The sequence below is a fragment of the Melospiza georgiana genome, chromosome 12 (assembly GCF_028018845.1).
Source record: "Melospiza georgiana isolate bMelGeo1 chromosome 12, bMelGeo1.pri, whole genome shotgun sequence".
Lineage (NCBI taxonomy): Eukaryota > Metazoa > Chordata > Aves > Passeriformes > Passerellidae > Melospiza > Melospiza georgiana.
This window is the reverse complement of record NC_080441.1, coordinates 15409160-15424915: the sequence shown is the minus strand read 5'-3', so window position 1 is coordinate 15424915 and position 15756 is coordinate 15409160. Positions and strand designations below refer to the sequence as shown.

The window sequence follows — 15756 nt, the reverse complement described above, 5'->3', positions numbered from 1 at the left end:
TTTATTTCTAAGCTTCTCCTTTGCAGTCTCAACTCTAGAGACCCAATGTGAGAGCATAAGCCACAGAAGGCTCCTGACCCTACAGATTCCCCCAGGTATTACCCCAGATAAAGCATTACCCTTGCCAACAGCGAGTCCTCTCCTTCCCACCCCAGCACAGGAGCTCTGGAAAGTCCCAGCCAGAGGCAACTGCAGCACAGAGCACAGACAGACTGCACTCTGCACCTGAGAAAGGAATTGAGCTCCAGGACACACTGACAAGTCTTCAACCACAGCAGACACATCCCAGGTATGTCAGCAGTTCCCGTTCCGCATTCTGACCTGCTGAAGCTGAAGGTCACATTCCAACCCACAAATAAAACTCGTTCTGTGAGAAGGAAAACTGCTACAAAATCCTCAGGGGTTGAACACTCTCTTTTACAGGGATATGCAAGAACAACTTTCACACCATAATCTGAAGTTTCATTCAATTCAATTCAAATGTAGACATTAGTACAAAACAAAAGAAGAAACAAGACACCAGATAAAAAAGGCTTAATCCATTTTAATAATGCATTCCTGTAACATTCCTCAGACAAACTCGAACTTTTTAGTGGGACAATTACAGTTTGTGTTCAAACAGTTTACACTAAATGAAAAATCTTGTAGTACTTCTACACAAAAGACAGGCAAGGTTAGGATTATACAAACATTTGTTTCAGTTAAATCTTCAGCATGAGATACAGTATCTTTATCCAATAGATTGTACTTTACTACCAGTAAAAATAAAGAGATACAACACATTATCAAAAAAATCCATCCAAACAAGAACCTCCCAGCCCTTCAGGCTGCACGACTGTCAACTACTTCAACGAAACAAATGGTCCAGGTAAAAAGAGTAACTAACAAGTTAGGAGGGAAAAAAAAAAGAAAAAGAAACAAACAAAACCTCCTCCAATTCACTACATGACGGATCATTTGGAGCTATATAAATTTACAAAATCATGGGAGCTGCAAAGTACCCAAATGCTGCCCTAGTTCTCCAGAGACCCCCCCCCAGTGCTCTTAAGCAAGGTACACTACACTAAAAAAATGCCAAGACATACTGAAATTTTATCCAATTTAGCCTCATGATTTCAGCTGCATACAGGAAACCTGGAATGGTCAAGGCATTAGGGTCCTTGCAAGATTTTACTGTTACTGAACCAGGGCAGCCTCCCAGAATTCATTTTTCACTTTGAAATTAGGAATGCACCACATGAAATTTTCCAAAACCTTTACCAGTCAGACTGCACTCCCCTTGTCCTAGAGTGGCTTTACCAAAACAGGCCCTAATTAACTATCTTTAAAACGTCCCCCCTCCCCCCCAGGTTGAACCCTGTGTGTGGCCTGCCGAGATTTCCTCCTTTGGGGCGTGTCCAGGGGATGGCTGAACCCTGCTCAGTATCTGCGGCGCTTGTTGGGGCCGAAATCCCCGCCCGGGTTTCCGCGGTTGAAGGCGGGCGGGTTCCCCCCCATGGCCCCGAGGCCTTCCATGGCTCCACCCTGGCCAAAGCGGTCTGGAGGCGGTGGTGGGGTCTGGGGACGAGCACACGTGCAGAAGATGCAGGAAGAAAAACAAGGAAGAACAAAGGGCAGTTAAAAGCAGTTTGAGTTGATTGCAATTCTACCAATATTCCACAATTCCAGCTGACCTCACTGCAAGCATTCACCCCACCAAAAACATCCCCACATCCCAAACCTTTGTAGAACAAAGCTCCTTTCCCCACACAACCTGCAGTCAGGCATACTGGGACTGTGTGCAGCAGCTGAGCCATCTGAACTCATCTTCCCTTTCCACACCTGGCTTCACCTTCCCCCTTAATTTCCCTGTGTAGTGCACATTCCCTTAACCTCAGCTGCTTTGCTGTCCCTACCACTTAGGTGGTTTTTAGACAAATAAAACTGTTTTTTATGGGAAAAAAAAAAATCTGTATCACAGCAGTCACAACAGAGCAAGCAGTCTGAGTATAGGAATGTTTGCAGGAAAACTGTTTATTAGACCAGTTCATAGAAACCACTGAAGGAAGATGAACTTTCAGGACAAACTTTACTATGACTGCTGCTGTTTCTGCTGGTGACTGAAGTCCTGACGCTGTGGGAGGGCCAATCCTCTGTGTGACAGAGATGGATAACAAATGCCACAAAAGCCAGCATCTATTGCAAAACCCTGCAGTAAAGTTCAAAACTAAATCTAATACAAAAAAAATTAAAAAGTCAAACAAATAAGCATGAACACCACTGATTCTTTGCTTTTGACCTCCTAAGCAAATTGGCTGAACTCATTCTGGCATATGAGAAGAGGAGATAACCCTTTTCTGGTTATGGAACTGGTGATGAACAGAACACTCCTGAAAGCTTGGCTTTATGCCTACAAGAATCTACTCTCAAAAACCTCTCAATTTCACAGAGTGCTTCCCACTAGGTCATTTAAAAACAACCATATATTACTCCTAAGAGCTTTCTAACAAGCATTTTAGCACTAGCTCTCTTGGAAGTAAATGAAGCCATTATTACACTTGGCTCAATCTCCTGAAAATTATCAGCTAGTACCAAGGCAAGATTAACTTAGCAGGAGTGAAGCAACAGGTCTGAGTAGATAAATAAGCCTCAACTTCAGCAGCTAGTGCTTAATACTGGAAACAATACAATCTGCATTTCAGAGGTGTGCACAAAAAGCAGATGGAGATACACTACCATTCCCATGGCTCCATCAGGGATCATAGCTCCAGGACCAGCAGCAGGAGGTGCAGGAGCTGGGACATTGGTACCACCCATAGCTCCTCTATTGTTCATGCCAATGGTACCTGGAAAAGAAAACTGAGGAATAGTCCTGGCACACACACACAGTGACTGGGGTCTGCTCATCATCCCAGAGCCACAAATCATTGCTCCATGCAGGGATAGAGTCCAGTCTATTAACCAGCTTTGCACTATCAGGTCACAATCAGTTGATCTTGCTTTACAGCATGTTGTGTTTCCTGTCACATGAATACTTCCTCTTACTAGCCTGGGAGATTACTTTGACTGAGTTTCTAAATAAGAAGCCAATAAAATGAGATCACTAAAAAAAGGGGGTAGATTTTGTAAGGAAATGAACACGCACAGGAACAAAGAAAACTCTTACCTCCCATACCCATTTGTCCCATTCGCATGTCTGGTGGCTCCCTCTGGAAAGACAGACACTCATCTCAACTGATAATCAGGCTTTTAAAAATGAAATTATACAAATTTAAAGAGTTCTGAGGATTTACTACTGAATAATGTATAGAAAAGTAATTCCCAGGGTAAATGTCAAAGAAAGGCAGGAGCAACCTTCACGTGACAATTGCTGAATGAATAGGTTTTATTTTAAATATCTCATTATAAAAGGTAGTTTTTCAAAATTATAATAAAACATCCAGCAGCAAAGCTGCACATGCAGACTTTAACAAAGACATCTTGATGGAAAGATGTGCTGAGCAGTAGTAACACATTAGACAGAATTACTTTTGCTACTCTCTCAGCACAGCTAAGAAGCTTTTCCTGTTGAAAGGAATGCAAGCTTACATAAAGACACAGTACTGGGTCACTTGCATTAAAATACCATTTAGTGAGCTCAATTTCTCTTTTATTAACCAAGCATCAGAAACACCTATCAAAGATTTTTCTCACTGCAAAATCAGGAGCACTTCAGTGAGAGCACTACTTTTTTAACAGTGGTAAGTGAAGACAACTTTCATTTCATCTGTAGTTTCAGTGCCATTATCCATCATACGAAGGCAATATTATTTGTAGGAATCAGGATATCTGCTGCACAAAGAAAATATTCCAGCTTTTGGCTCAGCCATGCTCTTGGCCCTTTGGTTTGACACACATTTACCTATTTTGCCTAGGGGCCAAGTTCACTAGTAAGCATTGAACACTTACCCCCAGCTGCATCAAAGCCATTACACCACCTGAGCAGCCCTACAGCTGCCTCCACAACAGAAACTGCCTGGGACTGGAAACAAATTGTAAGGCATTTCTCTATAGAACTAGAGATACTGTTATTAAAAGGCAGGTTACCACCAGGTTACACTACAAAAAAATACTTGACCAACTGACTTTAAAGTACAAGCATATACCATGCCTGCAGCAATGCCCTCAGTTGGGATCATTTTATTATGACTAAGAAAGACTGCAAGCTAGGGATATTGCCAGTCATATAATCATAACAGCCTTCTGCTGCAGTGCTTCAGGACAGTGTGTGTTGCTGTTAGAATAGAATTAGTCAGCACACATTTTTCTGAACAGTAAGACAGCTACAGAGGGCTCTATGTGAAGAGCAGTGGAACAGAACTGGGAGATTTACAGTTTCCAGGCTAAACTGTATTAAGATTGGAGGGAGTCAATAATTTAGGGTAGACTGCACTACTGATGTACAGTCCTCCAACCAAGCTGAAAATTCACAGAAAGCTGTGCTGTGGAAGGGAAAAATCTACAGTGAGTGTGGAGATGTAATGGAAATGTAGAGGCACTCGTACCGCATCAGCAAAATTCCCTTTGAAGCCTTCCTGCTGGCGTCTCATCATCTCCTCCTGCTGCCTTCTCATCTCCTCCTCACGGCGCCTGCGCTCCTCCTCTTGCCTGCAAACCAAGCCCAAGATGCTCAGCACAACAAACACCAACCACCTGCATCACTGGGCTGCAGTGCTGCCTCATGGATCTTCATTGGAAACTTCACACTTCAAACTTTCAGTTTTGAGAGCTCATTTGAAAAAAAAAAAACAAACCACTTGTGTGTGTGTGTGTGTGTGTGTGTGTGTCATGAGGAGCAGCTGAAGGAGGCAGAGGGGCTCAGCCTGGAGAAAAGGAGGCTCAAGGGGGACACCACCACCCTCTACAACTGCCTGACAGGAGGGTGGAGCCAGGTGGGAGTCAGTCTCTTCTCCCAGGTAACAAGTGACAGGACAAGAGGAAACTGCCTCAAGTCACACCAGGGAAAATTCAGATTTGACATCAGGAAAATTTCTTCAAAACAGTTACAAAGCATTGGCACAGGCTGCCCAGAAATTGGTGGAGTCACCATTCCTAAAAGGATTTAAAGGATGTGTAGATGTGGTGGGCTTGGCACTGACAGATTTACAGCTGAACTCATGATCTTAGAAGTGTTTTCCAACCCTATGTACACAGCAGCTCCCAAATGCATGCAGCCTACATGCAATATCATGCATCAAGCCTGACAGCTCTCAAGCCCCTTCTATTACAAATAGTCTGGTAATCTTCCTGGAGCTTCTCAAAACAACCCCAAGACAAGGAAGTGCTACAATGGAGAGAGAAATCTCTGAGACCAAGTTACCCTCAAATGAAAACAGAGATGCTGGAATGGGATTTCCCAATCTGCAGCACTGAAGCCACTAAATCACAGCAGAGATTCTGATTTTTCTATCTGCCTCATTTAAAGGAGCTTAACTGAGACACAGAAATGTGAAGAAGCACATACTAATCAATGGAAGAAACTCCTAACTCTTCCATCTTAAACCAAATGTACACTCTTTCCTATGAACAAAAAAAGCCCAAAGTACAGGCACACTTGAGGTAGTAATTAAATTGTCACAATGAACAACTAGGCACAGTGAAGAGGTGTTTTATTCTGCTCTGGATTCACAGCATTTCACAACCTGCCCCCTTACCTGAGTTCCAACTGTTTACGTTTTTGTACTTCTTGGTTATGCAATTCCTCCATTCTCCTCAGCTCCTCCTGGCGCCTCATTAAATCTGTGTAAGACAACAGTAAAAAACACAATCAGACTCATCTCCCATGCCACCTCTCATGAATTCCTGAAGTAGAACTATAATATAGAAGAGAAAAAGGTAACAGAGTCTTTACCAATACAGTAGCATCTCTCCATGTTAGGTCTAACAAGATTCAGTGCCAGGCCCTGTCCTGGGGCACACCAAGCCCTGCAGCTCCAGGCTGGGCAGAGGGGCTGGAAAGGGCCTGGTGGGAAAGGCCCTGGGGGTGCTGCTCACCAGCAGCTCAACAGGAGCCAGGTGTGCCCAGGTGGGCAAGAGGCCAAGGGCACCTGGCCTGTCCCAGCCATGGTGGGGCCAGCAGGACCAGGACAGTGACTGTCCCCTGCCTGGGCACTGCTGAGGCCACTCCTCAAATCCTGTGTCCAGCTCTGGGCTCCTCACAACAAAACAGACACTGAGGGGCTGGAGCATGTCCAGAGAAGGGAACAGAGCTGGGGAAGGGTTTGGAACACAATTCTGATGGGGAGCAGCTGAGAGAGCTGGGAAAGGGGCTCAGCCTGGAGAAAAGACTTGAGGAGACTTTATTGCTCTACAAGTACCTGAAAGGAGGTTAATGGTTGGACTTGCTGATCTTTTCCACCTAAACAATGCTACGATTCCATTTATTTGCACCACAGCTCCCCTTGAGTGGTCTCTAGCCAGTCCATTGAGCCACCCACTCCAGGACAGCACAGGGCCCTGCTCCCACCCTGGATTTACCCATCTGGCTGTACCTTGTCGCATGAGCATCACTTGGTGCTCGTGGCGAGCTGCTTCCATCTCCATCTCCAGCTTCTCTCGAGCTTCCTTGATGTTGCGATCTACTTGTTCCTGCTGCTGCTTCTCCATCTCTATCAAAGCCTTCCAACGCATGGCATATTCATACTCAAAGCTGCCAGGCTGTGCAAACCGAGGAGGCTGCTCACGCTCCCTGGCACACAATGAACAGCTAGTGAATGCTTCAGGAGAGCAAGGAGGAACCAAGCAAACTCCATTTGTGTGTCAAATGCAATAGCAGGCCCCACTTAACTGTGCCTAAGACACCAGTTTGTTTGCTCCTCAGGCATCATCTTATTCCTGCATGGAAGTTGTCCTCCTCCATAACAAGAAATGACACTGCTTTCATAAGAGATTCTGGGTAAAGAGATTTAGAAATCCCCTTGAAAGCAAGGGGGCAAGCCTTTGCTCCTGCTGCACATCTTATGGACAGATGCACTCCAGAAACAAACATTGCCCAAGTGTGCATGTTATTTTCACTCTGCACCTGTAGAACAGGACTATTCCTAATTCTACCTCCTGAAGCTCTCATCTTCCTTACTTGAAAAATTCATGAGCTCACATGGTTTGCCAGTGACAACTGCTCAGATCACAGGATTCCTACTTATACTGGGAAGTCTTCTAAGACTCTGGTCTTATACCTGGATAGCTCTACAATCTCCTAATGCCACTCATATAATTCCCCAAATTTCTATTGTGGATTCAAGTGTTTCCTACAAAGGCTTTCTGTAATACTTCCCAGGGAATCTCATGCCATCTGTGTTGTATCAAATTGACCTAATTTTTTATTCCAACAACTGAAATGGACTTATAGAAAATATGCAAAGGCAGCCAGTCTTATTCAGTAGTGTGGATTCAAAATCACTGTTTTCTTTCAGCCAATCATGGCAAGAGAAGAGTGAATGCAATTCTCCTTCTAAAGTCAGGTCACATTTATGGAAAAAAAAGGAGGACCTGATGAGCCACCCTTCTAAGACAGACACTGGCCCACAGGCACTCTCCTGCTGCATGCCAGGCACATACTTGTGATACTGCTGGTTTTTGATGACTAGTTTCTCTGGTAGACCCTCCTCATCATCATACTGATCCATGGGCTCCACAGTGACAGGGCGAGGGAATCTGTAAAGATAAAATGAGGTGCTTTGACAAAAAATCAAGAACAAGCTTGCAGTTGTGGAAAGCACAACTTATACTGCTTTTAGCACTGCTCAAAGAAACTCAGGGCAGCTGGGGATCTCAACCAAAGTGAAACCAGGAATCACTTTGAACTTTATTTTTCTAGAATAGAAGTATAACTGTAAATCAAAATCCTTGTTTAATCCAAACCAAAATTGTACTGGAAGAATAGTATTTGCAGTTACTTGTAAGTTACAGCTTAATTGGAATCCTGACACACTCCAGTAAGATCTACTCAGCATGAAGTCTTGTCTCTAGAGTGGCACAAGCCATCTGTGCCTTTTTATGGCTATCTAAAGCAAAGAGTCACCACACACTCCTCACTGGAGGCTGCAGGCTGTACCATCCAGTCATCCTGTGCTGGTGAGGCCACCATGTGCTACTGTTGCTTGGCAACATTGCTCTAGGAAAGCCCACTGGGCCCTTGTCTGAATTTCCACCCCCCAGGGAATGCACTGGTGCACTTCAGAGCAGACACTGCAGATGTGTGCTCCTCTCTCCCTGGCTTCTGCATGCAGAACAAAGTATTGACCTGGTCTCTGAATCAGCTCTCCAGCACAGCACTGACACTGCTCATCCTCAGCACAAAGCAGCACCCCAGCTTCCCATGAGCTCTCAGTCCCATGTGCCAGGGCTGGGGAAATGAAGACAGATGATCCTGTTGTGCCAAGTTGGCAATGGGTACCCAGGCTCCAGCAGGAAGGCAGGATATGGAGGGCTAAAATCCATTTCCTCAGCTCAAGATCCATAATACAGCTTTGCACTTTGATGTGACATATTCCATTATTAATAATCTTATTTTCTAATATGAACAGATTTCAAACAGTTTATCTAGATTTCCTGTCTTGAACTAGGACAAACCAGAACAAGTTTAATCAAAACCAAACCATAACTAGAAAAGAATAACAGACTTATTTGTAGTCTTAGATACCAAAACCCAATGTACTGATAGCTATAAAGAGACTGAATGTTAACCTTAGCTATGCATTGATAGTGATTAGGTTTAAAAATCACTTTTAAAAGTCTGTTTTCATTGTTCTTTCAGGTATAGACTTCTGAACCAGCAAAAGCTCCCTAACAATAATCCTCCTGGTAGAGCACTACTCACTATGCTGGTTATCCTTAAGAAGCATCAGGGAGAAAAATAGCTATTAAAAAAGAAATAAAACCTGCTTTTTGAAACTGAATGTGCTTGTGTATAGCTGTGCCACTGCAGAGCCACAGGAAGTGAGAAGCACAAAACTTTTAAAAATTGCTTCAAAAATGAGCAATATATTGAGCTCAATTTCAGAAAGCGTTCTAGTCACAAATTCTAGGAGCATAATACAAGAGAGTAATTTTTTTCTAAGAGATAAGAAATGGCTCCCTCTTAACAGAGCAACAAGATGCTTTGTGGAATGCAACTGGAATTGGTCATTTGCTTGAGCTACTTCATATAATTATGAGAACATGATTTTCTCCCTTATTACATTCAAGTACAGGGAAAGCAGTTTATAATGGTGAAAACTCCACACAATGCAATCTATGTGAGCAGCCTCTCCAACAGATCCCATGCCCACAGTGGCATTCCACCCTGTGGAGAAGACTTTCCCCTTTAGTGACCCAGAGTGTACAATTAAAACACTTGCACTTTGTTTCCAAACAAGTTATATGGATGGTCTCTGAAACAGGCTCTGTTCTTAAAGGCTGCTTTAATTGCCCTAAGGTTGTTTTATGGAGAAAAGCTTTATTGGGAAGTTTTATGCACTTACCCCACCTAGCAGCTTCCCAGAAGAAAGCTTTCAGACCTGAGCTTCAGCACAGACTGTCTCTTGTTGGAACAAAGCTAAATAAAGTTCCCCCCAGGCCAATCCCCCACCACCTCATGCCCCACCTGTCCCACTGAGGTGTCAGAACCAGGGTGCACCAGCCATGCAGAGCACCTGTGCCAGGCACACTTACGTAGTCAGCAGGAAAGACCCATCACTACATCTATCCAGCGCCTTCCTAGCAGCAGGCTTCCCTGAGAACTCCACAATGCCTTTCCCAGAGGATCGTCCTCTGTCATCCACAATAACCACAGCCCTTTCCACCTGGCCAAACACTGAGAAGGCTTCCTCCAGGAGCTCGTTGGACACAAACTGAGGCAGGTTCCTGACTGTCAGCGAGGCGCTGTGGCAGGCAAAGCGCACGCGGAGCTGCTTCCCACGCAGAGGCATGTTGTCCAGCTCCACCTTGGCAATCTCTGCCAGGGTGCGAGTTTCCTGCAGATAAAACAGCCTGCATTAAAGCTCCCACAAAGGCACGGGACTAAACACAAACTTATTTCTCCACAGCAAGTACTTCTGAGAGAAATAAATGATTCTCGTGCTAAAAAGCACAGCTATTCCTTATCGTGAATGACTGAACAGCCAGGGTTTGGGGGTGGGGAGGGTGAGAAATATATAACAAATATCTAAGTTTAGTCCAACAGCTAGTATGAACTAAGCAAACAGTGACATTCTCATTATGACACATAATTATATTAAGGCTACAAAGCACCTTAAAAACAAAAAAACAAAAAAACAAAAAAACCCCAAATTTTAAAGAAACAACCAAGATTCATCTATGAACCAAGTCTGATAAGGAAATGCTGACAGTATGACAATCTGTGAAAGACCTTCTATGCCACTTTCACACCTTTCCACTCACTTAAGTAACTACTAAGCCCCTGCACTACATAAAAGTGGCCCAGATATGGCTGTGGGAACCTCATCCACTCCCCTCAAGGCTTTCACAAAGGTGGTGCATGAGCCACAGAAATCTAAGAACCACTCTATGGTGGTAGCTACTTCCCTTTCAGACACACTTCAACGTGATCATCTAGAGATCCCCTAGCCCAAGAGCATTAATCATGCCAGAAATGCTGCATGACAAACTATGCCCATAGGAATTCCATATTCCAGAAATAGAAAAGTTCACTTTGTCTATAATAGCATCACATTCATGTGAGTTTTTTTCTGCTTTCTACCAGCTGATTTCAGAATAAATTTATCAGATCTCTCATAACTCCTGCCACAAGCTGCCTAAATTCACATCTCTCTTAAAAGCAAGCTCTAGACCAACCACTTGGAAGCTAATCCCATATTCCAGGTTACTGAGATCATCAGCAGGTGTAATCAGCAAGACATCAGACCATCTACAGCTTTCAATTAGCAACAGTGCTCCATTGAGAGCCATCACCACAAAACTCCCCAAAGTGCAAAGTCACTCACCAGCCTGATAAAACCAAAGCCTTTGTCCTTGTGTATGAAGACTTCCCCTGCCTTGCCATACTTCTCAAACAACTTTCTCATCTCTTCCTCTGTAATATCAGGGGGCAGATTCCCCACAAAGAGGCGGCTCCTTTGGGTGAAGGTCTTTTCCCCGGGTTTCCGGAAATTCTTCAGGTCAATGGTCAGGCCTTCATCTGAGGGGAATAAGGTACACAGCTGCTCTACAGTTGGGGGGATAAATTTTATTAGGTTTCATCACAGTGACCACAGAGACACAGGATAATACAGGTAACACACTCATTCATTTTGGTCTTAAACCTCTCCAGCCATCTCTCCAGCAAAAAAGGGAGTTTGATGTTTTATTTCAGACTGGTCCCATAGCTTTTTTAAAGAAAACTGAACCTCAGTGCTCATTAACACCAGTGAATTGGAGGAAACAAACACACTGCAGCTTGAAATAACATCAAATATTTCACTCCAACTTTTTGAGACCTGGTCAAGGTAACTGGCCCACAAAAAAAACAACCGCAGTCACAACACAGGATTTTGCTATTACAACACAAATAATTACAGAAAAGCCACAGTTTAGCCAGAAAACAGATTTTTACTCAAAAACACACAAAACCAACTCCAGATATCTAGAAAAATATGAAAATAAGAGGAAATTTTGTTCAGACAGTTAACATTTAAGATAGCTGTCATTCTGTGAGATGGGTTCCAGAGTATGGGTTTCCAAGCTGAAGAGAAGGCTGGAATAGTTAAAACAGTGGGGGAAAACACCAACCCAAAATTTAAAAAAAACCCTGCCATATAAATGAGCCCTCAGAAAAATTACAAGATTAATTACAAGAAAAAAATCCCTATTCAGTAAGTTCTGCTAGAAGGGATTTTTAAAGTTGGAAAAGACCTCTGAGATCAAGTCCAAGGTTAAAATATTTTCTGAGCTGTCCAACAGAAATAAACACAAACAGTAACATTCTCAAATCCCCACAGGCATATACAATCTTTAACCCTTAATTCAGCAAGAGTCCAGCATGAGCCTGAAAGCTCTGTTTGTGCCAGACACAGGGGTGGATTTAGCATCACTTTATCACCCTGTGCCCCATTTTCTTAAACACACATGGAACTTAACCACACAGGACTACAGGGCACAGAAAGCAACTCCTTTGCTTTGCAGAGGAGGACACAAGTCATGGTCACACATATGAAATAAACTGTGAACATCAATGGCTTGACTGCAGTTACAAAACAGGGCAATAAATGAGAAAGATTGTCCATGAAAAGACAATGCAAGGACAATTCTTTGATAGGAGTAAGCACGTCTCCATGGCCAACACTAAATAACCAGACAGAGTGTGCCCAGAGAAGAGCAGTAGGAGTAAGTTATCTACTTCACACAGCAAAGGTGCAGGAGTGAAATGTTTTGCCTTGTTCACAGCATGAGTGTTTGGGGATGAATCTGAAGGGCTGTGGATACAACACGAGGTACTTGCACAGAGTTACACTCAGGGGTACACAGAGTACCTCTGTTCTGCCTCAGGAGATCCATGCAAAGGAGTGAGACTCACTCACTCACTCCAAGCTGATTCCCCAGGGAATTCCCCAGTACAGCTGCACTGTTACTGTTTTCAACCCGACTGGAACCGGCTGCTCTGCCACTCTGCTCTGTTATTGTCTGGGAACTGATAAAGAGCCTGTTCAACTCTGCCACTTAACAAAAACATGCCGGATTTTTACCAGCCCGGTATCCTTGACACAGAAAAACCCCACTATGAGGAATCACACAAAGCACACAGGTGACTTCCACACATTTTTGTTTTGAACAGCCAAAGTGTCCAAACTTAAAAAAAAAAATCCACATCTAATAAAACTAAAGCACTCTTTCCCTCCCCAAAAATGCTAACGGAGATGTCTCGCCACTTCTAAACCATCAGGTTAGATGGGTTCAGGCCCCTGAAGCCATTAACGCGTTCTGTCCCCGCTCCGGAGCACACTCCACACTGACCAGGAAAACCCGGACACCCGCTGGAGCAGAACGGCTTCGGCAATGTCCACTGGCATTAAATACTGAGTAAAGCTGGGCATCTCCCGGTTCCTCGTTATAAACAAAGAAAAATCAGTCTGAAGAGGCGCCTGCAGATCGCTGCAACAACGTTCTCACTACAACATAATCTTCACCGATTCTTACTTCTGTATAATCTAGTAACTGCTCTAGCAATCAAGCTTCTTAACTTTCTAACTTCCTAAGAAAACCTGTATTGAGAAGCCATCTGTTATGCCCGGGGAAAAAAACAGGAACCAGACAATGAAAGACAGAGCTCGTTATATTCGCGACGCTTACAGACACACTGTCAAGAACGCACTGACTTTCTAACTGTAAGCGATCTTTCCCTGGGATTTGCGGACAAAGACAGAACCTCTATATCGCTTTCCCTGGTTTTGGGAACGCAAGAAACTTACGAACACAAGAAACTTCCCAACAAACGCCACAGGACTCCCGCGCACCCACGAGCGGACTTAAAACCAAAAGAAAACGCACAAATACAACCCAGGCGCAATTAAAACCGCAGCCTCCAACAACGGGAATAAACTGATTTAGCAGGAGATGCTGCAGCCTGCTTGAGAACCTAAGGATTTATTATTTAAACTTAGAAAACCGGGTTCCTTTTGTTCCTGCCGAGACCTGTTGCACGCCCGAGGGCCGCAGCTAACCCGAGGTTTCCCGCTGCACCGAAGCGGTCGCTCAGCGCCTACCCAGAGCGGGGCCGGGCGGGCCCCCGCGGCGGGCCCGGGACTCACTCTGGCTGTTGGCCTGCTGCCCGTTCGCGGGGATGGACGGCGGCGGGTGCTGCTGGTGCTGCTTGCGCGGAGCGTGGTTCTGCTTCTCCATGTTGAAGCCCTTGTTGCCCTGCATCTTCCCCACCTAAAAGCAACACGCGCACGGTCGGGAGGCGGCCCGGAGCTCGGTCCCGGCTGGCTCCCGCCGGCCCCGCGTGCAGGGGCGGGGCGGGCCGCGCAGGCCGCGCCGGGCCCCGGCGGCGACGGAGCGGGGCCGAGCCGCGACCCTACCGCCCCCGCGAGCTCACCTGGCGGCAACACCGGACAGGGACACGGACACCGGGACGGGCACCGGCCCCGGACACGGACACCGGGACGGACACGGGCACCGGGACCGCGGCGGCCCTGAGCGGAGAGCGCGCGGCCGGAACTCGCGCAGCCTAACACGGCGCCCCTCTCCCTGAGCTCCTATTGGCCACCTGGCGACCGCCGCCGCGCCGCTAACTGGCCAAGCCCGCCGTCACTCACAGCGGCCGCCGTAGTGGGGCGGGACCAGCTGGCCGTGCGCGGACCCCATTGGTCAAGGGAGCGGCAGCGCGCGCTGCCAATCACGGCGGCGGGCATCAAGCTTGGGTGAGAGGCGAGCGGGGGACAAAGGGAGCGCCGCGAGCCGCCCCGCGCGCGGCGCGCAGGCGCGGTGCGGGCGCGCGGGGGCCGCGCGCTTTTAAAGGGCCAGCGGCGGCGCCGAGCGCGTGCCGCCCCGCCGCGCCCCCCGACGGCTCCGGGGCGGGTCCGGCCTTGGCTTCCCCACCCCGGCCAGTGAGCACCGGAGCCCGGCAGCGCCGGGGGGCCGGCCTGTGCCGATCCGGTCTCCTCTAGGTGTTCTCCATCCCCGTGCCCGCTCCTTGCCGCCTTCAGCCGCGGGCTCCCCCTCGTCGCCCGGAGCCCGTTCCCGTCGCTGTGCGGAGGAAGGCGGCTCCTGCCCCTGGGAGCGCACCGGGCGCTCTGGGAGCGCGGTCGTGTCGTGCCTCGGGCGGGTTTCACTTCACCGCCTTGCCATAAACCCCGCCGCTCCCGCCGCCTCACCGGCGCAGGTGCCGCGCGCCCGCGGCCAGCCCGCTCCCGGGCACGGGACCCCGGGCGGCTCACAGCCCTTGCGGAGCGCCCGCGGCTTTCCCGCAGCTCCGCCGCCCGCTCCCGGTGTGCCCCCGGCTCCCAGCCCACGCTCAGCCCCGGCACCCCCGTGTGCCCGCAGGCCGGGAAACCGCAGGCTCCCGGGGGCGGGAGCGATGGGAGAGCCCCCCGGTGGAGCGGGGCGGCCGAGAGCTGGATCCTGCCCCGCTGAGCCGGAGGGGGCTCGGGTCCCGCCGGCGGGGGACCCCGGGGGAGGGTGGGACAAGCCCAGTGGGGCGGAGCAGCGCGGGGGGCACGGATGGAGGCAGGCGGGAAGGGGGAGCCGCGGGCGGCGAGGCCAGGTGGGCGCTGTCATGGCTGGGGAAAGGCACGCCGGGCTCTGCGGGCGGTGCGGGAGCGCAGCACGGGCACGGGAGGGGGATCCCGGGCGAGGCGGTGCCGGGAATGGGGGGCGCCGGCCCGGGCGGTCCCTCCCGGGGGCGGTGCCGCGTCCCGGGCCCCCGCGGAAGCCCCGCCCGGCCGCGCTGTCACTCACCGCCCCGGGGAGACGCTCCAGCTTCGGGGAGGCGGTGGCGGCGCCCGGGCTCGGCCGGGTGGGTCCCCCCGCGTGCAGGTAGAGGCCGTGGCGGTGCGGCCGGACCGGACCCCCCGGGACGACAGCGGGGCTGGGGCCGGGAGAGGCGGCAGCGAGAGGGTTAAGGGGGGGGGCGGGGAGCGGGGTGGCGAGCCCATTCCGTGCGATCCGCTCCGCGCTTTGCGGGCGGCCGCGTGGGCACCGGCGGGAACCGGGGCGCCCCGTTCTGGCCCGCCCCTCCCATCGTGCTCCCCCCCCCGCACCCCGCCGTGCCCCGCCAAACCGCGGCCGTCGCCCACGCCCGGCTCC

General features: G+C 48.5%; 2 protein-coding genes across 9 annotated transcripts in view; one reads left to right on the top strand and one right to left on the bottom strand.

Moving 5' to 3' along the window:
• Positions 1-524: 524 nt before the first annotated feature.
• NONO (non-POU domain containing octamer binding) lies at positions 525-15544 on the bottom strand. Of its 6 annotated transcripts, none has more exons than XM_058032842.1 (11): positions 15409-15544; positions 13716-13884; positions 10962-11182; positions 9670-9971; positions 7576-7671; positions 6510-6706; positions 5673-5757; positions 4524-4626; positions 3146-3188; positions 2716-2825; positions 525-1557 (listed from the first exon to the last, which is right to left on the bottom strand). In XM_058032842.1, exons 2-11 carry the CDS (start codon positions 13873-13875, stop codon positions 1420-1422), a joined length of 1455 nt encoding a protein of 484 aa, XP_057888825.1. In that variant the 5' UTR covers positions 13876-13884; positions 15409-15544; the 3' UTR covers positions 525-1419. The 6 variants fall into 6 exon arrangements, with proteins under 6 accessions (XP_057888825.1, XP_057888826.1, XP_057888820.1 ...); XM_058032843.1 differs by having other exon boundaries at positions 13761-13884; positions 15409-15543; XM_058032837.1 differs by lacking the exon at positions 15409-15544 and adding an exon at positions 14048-14212.
• ZMYM3 (zinc finger MYM-type containing 3) overlaps positions 15195-15756 on the top strand; it is a 32003-nt gene continuing 31441 nt past the window's right edge. The window contains exon 1 of one of the 3 annotated variants that reach the window (XM_058032835.1): positions 15195-15214. The gene's annotated coding sequence lies outside the window, so the exon portion shown is untranslated. Of the gene's footprint in view, positions 15215-15411; positions 15487-15756 lie in introns of those variants that run through there. The other 2 variants (XM_058032834.1, XM_058032833.1) reach the window with 2 other exon arrangements.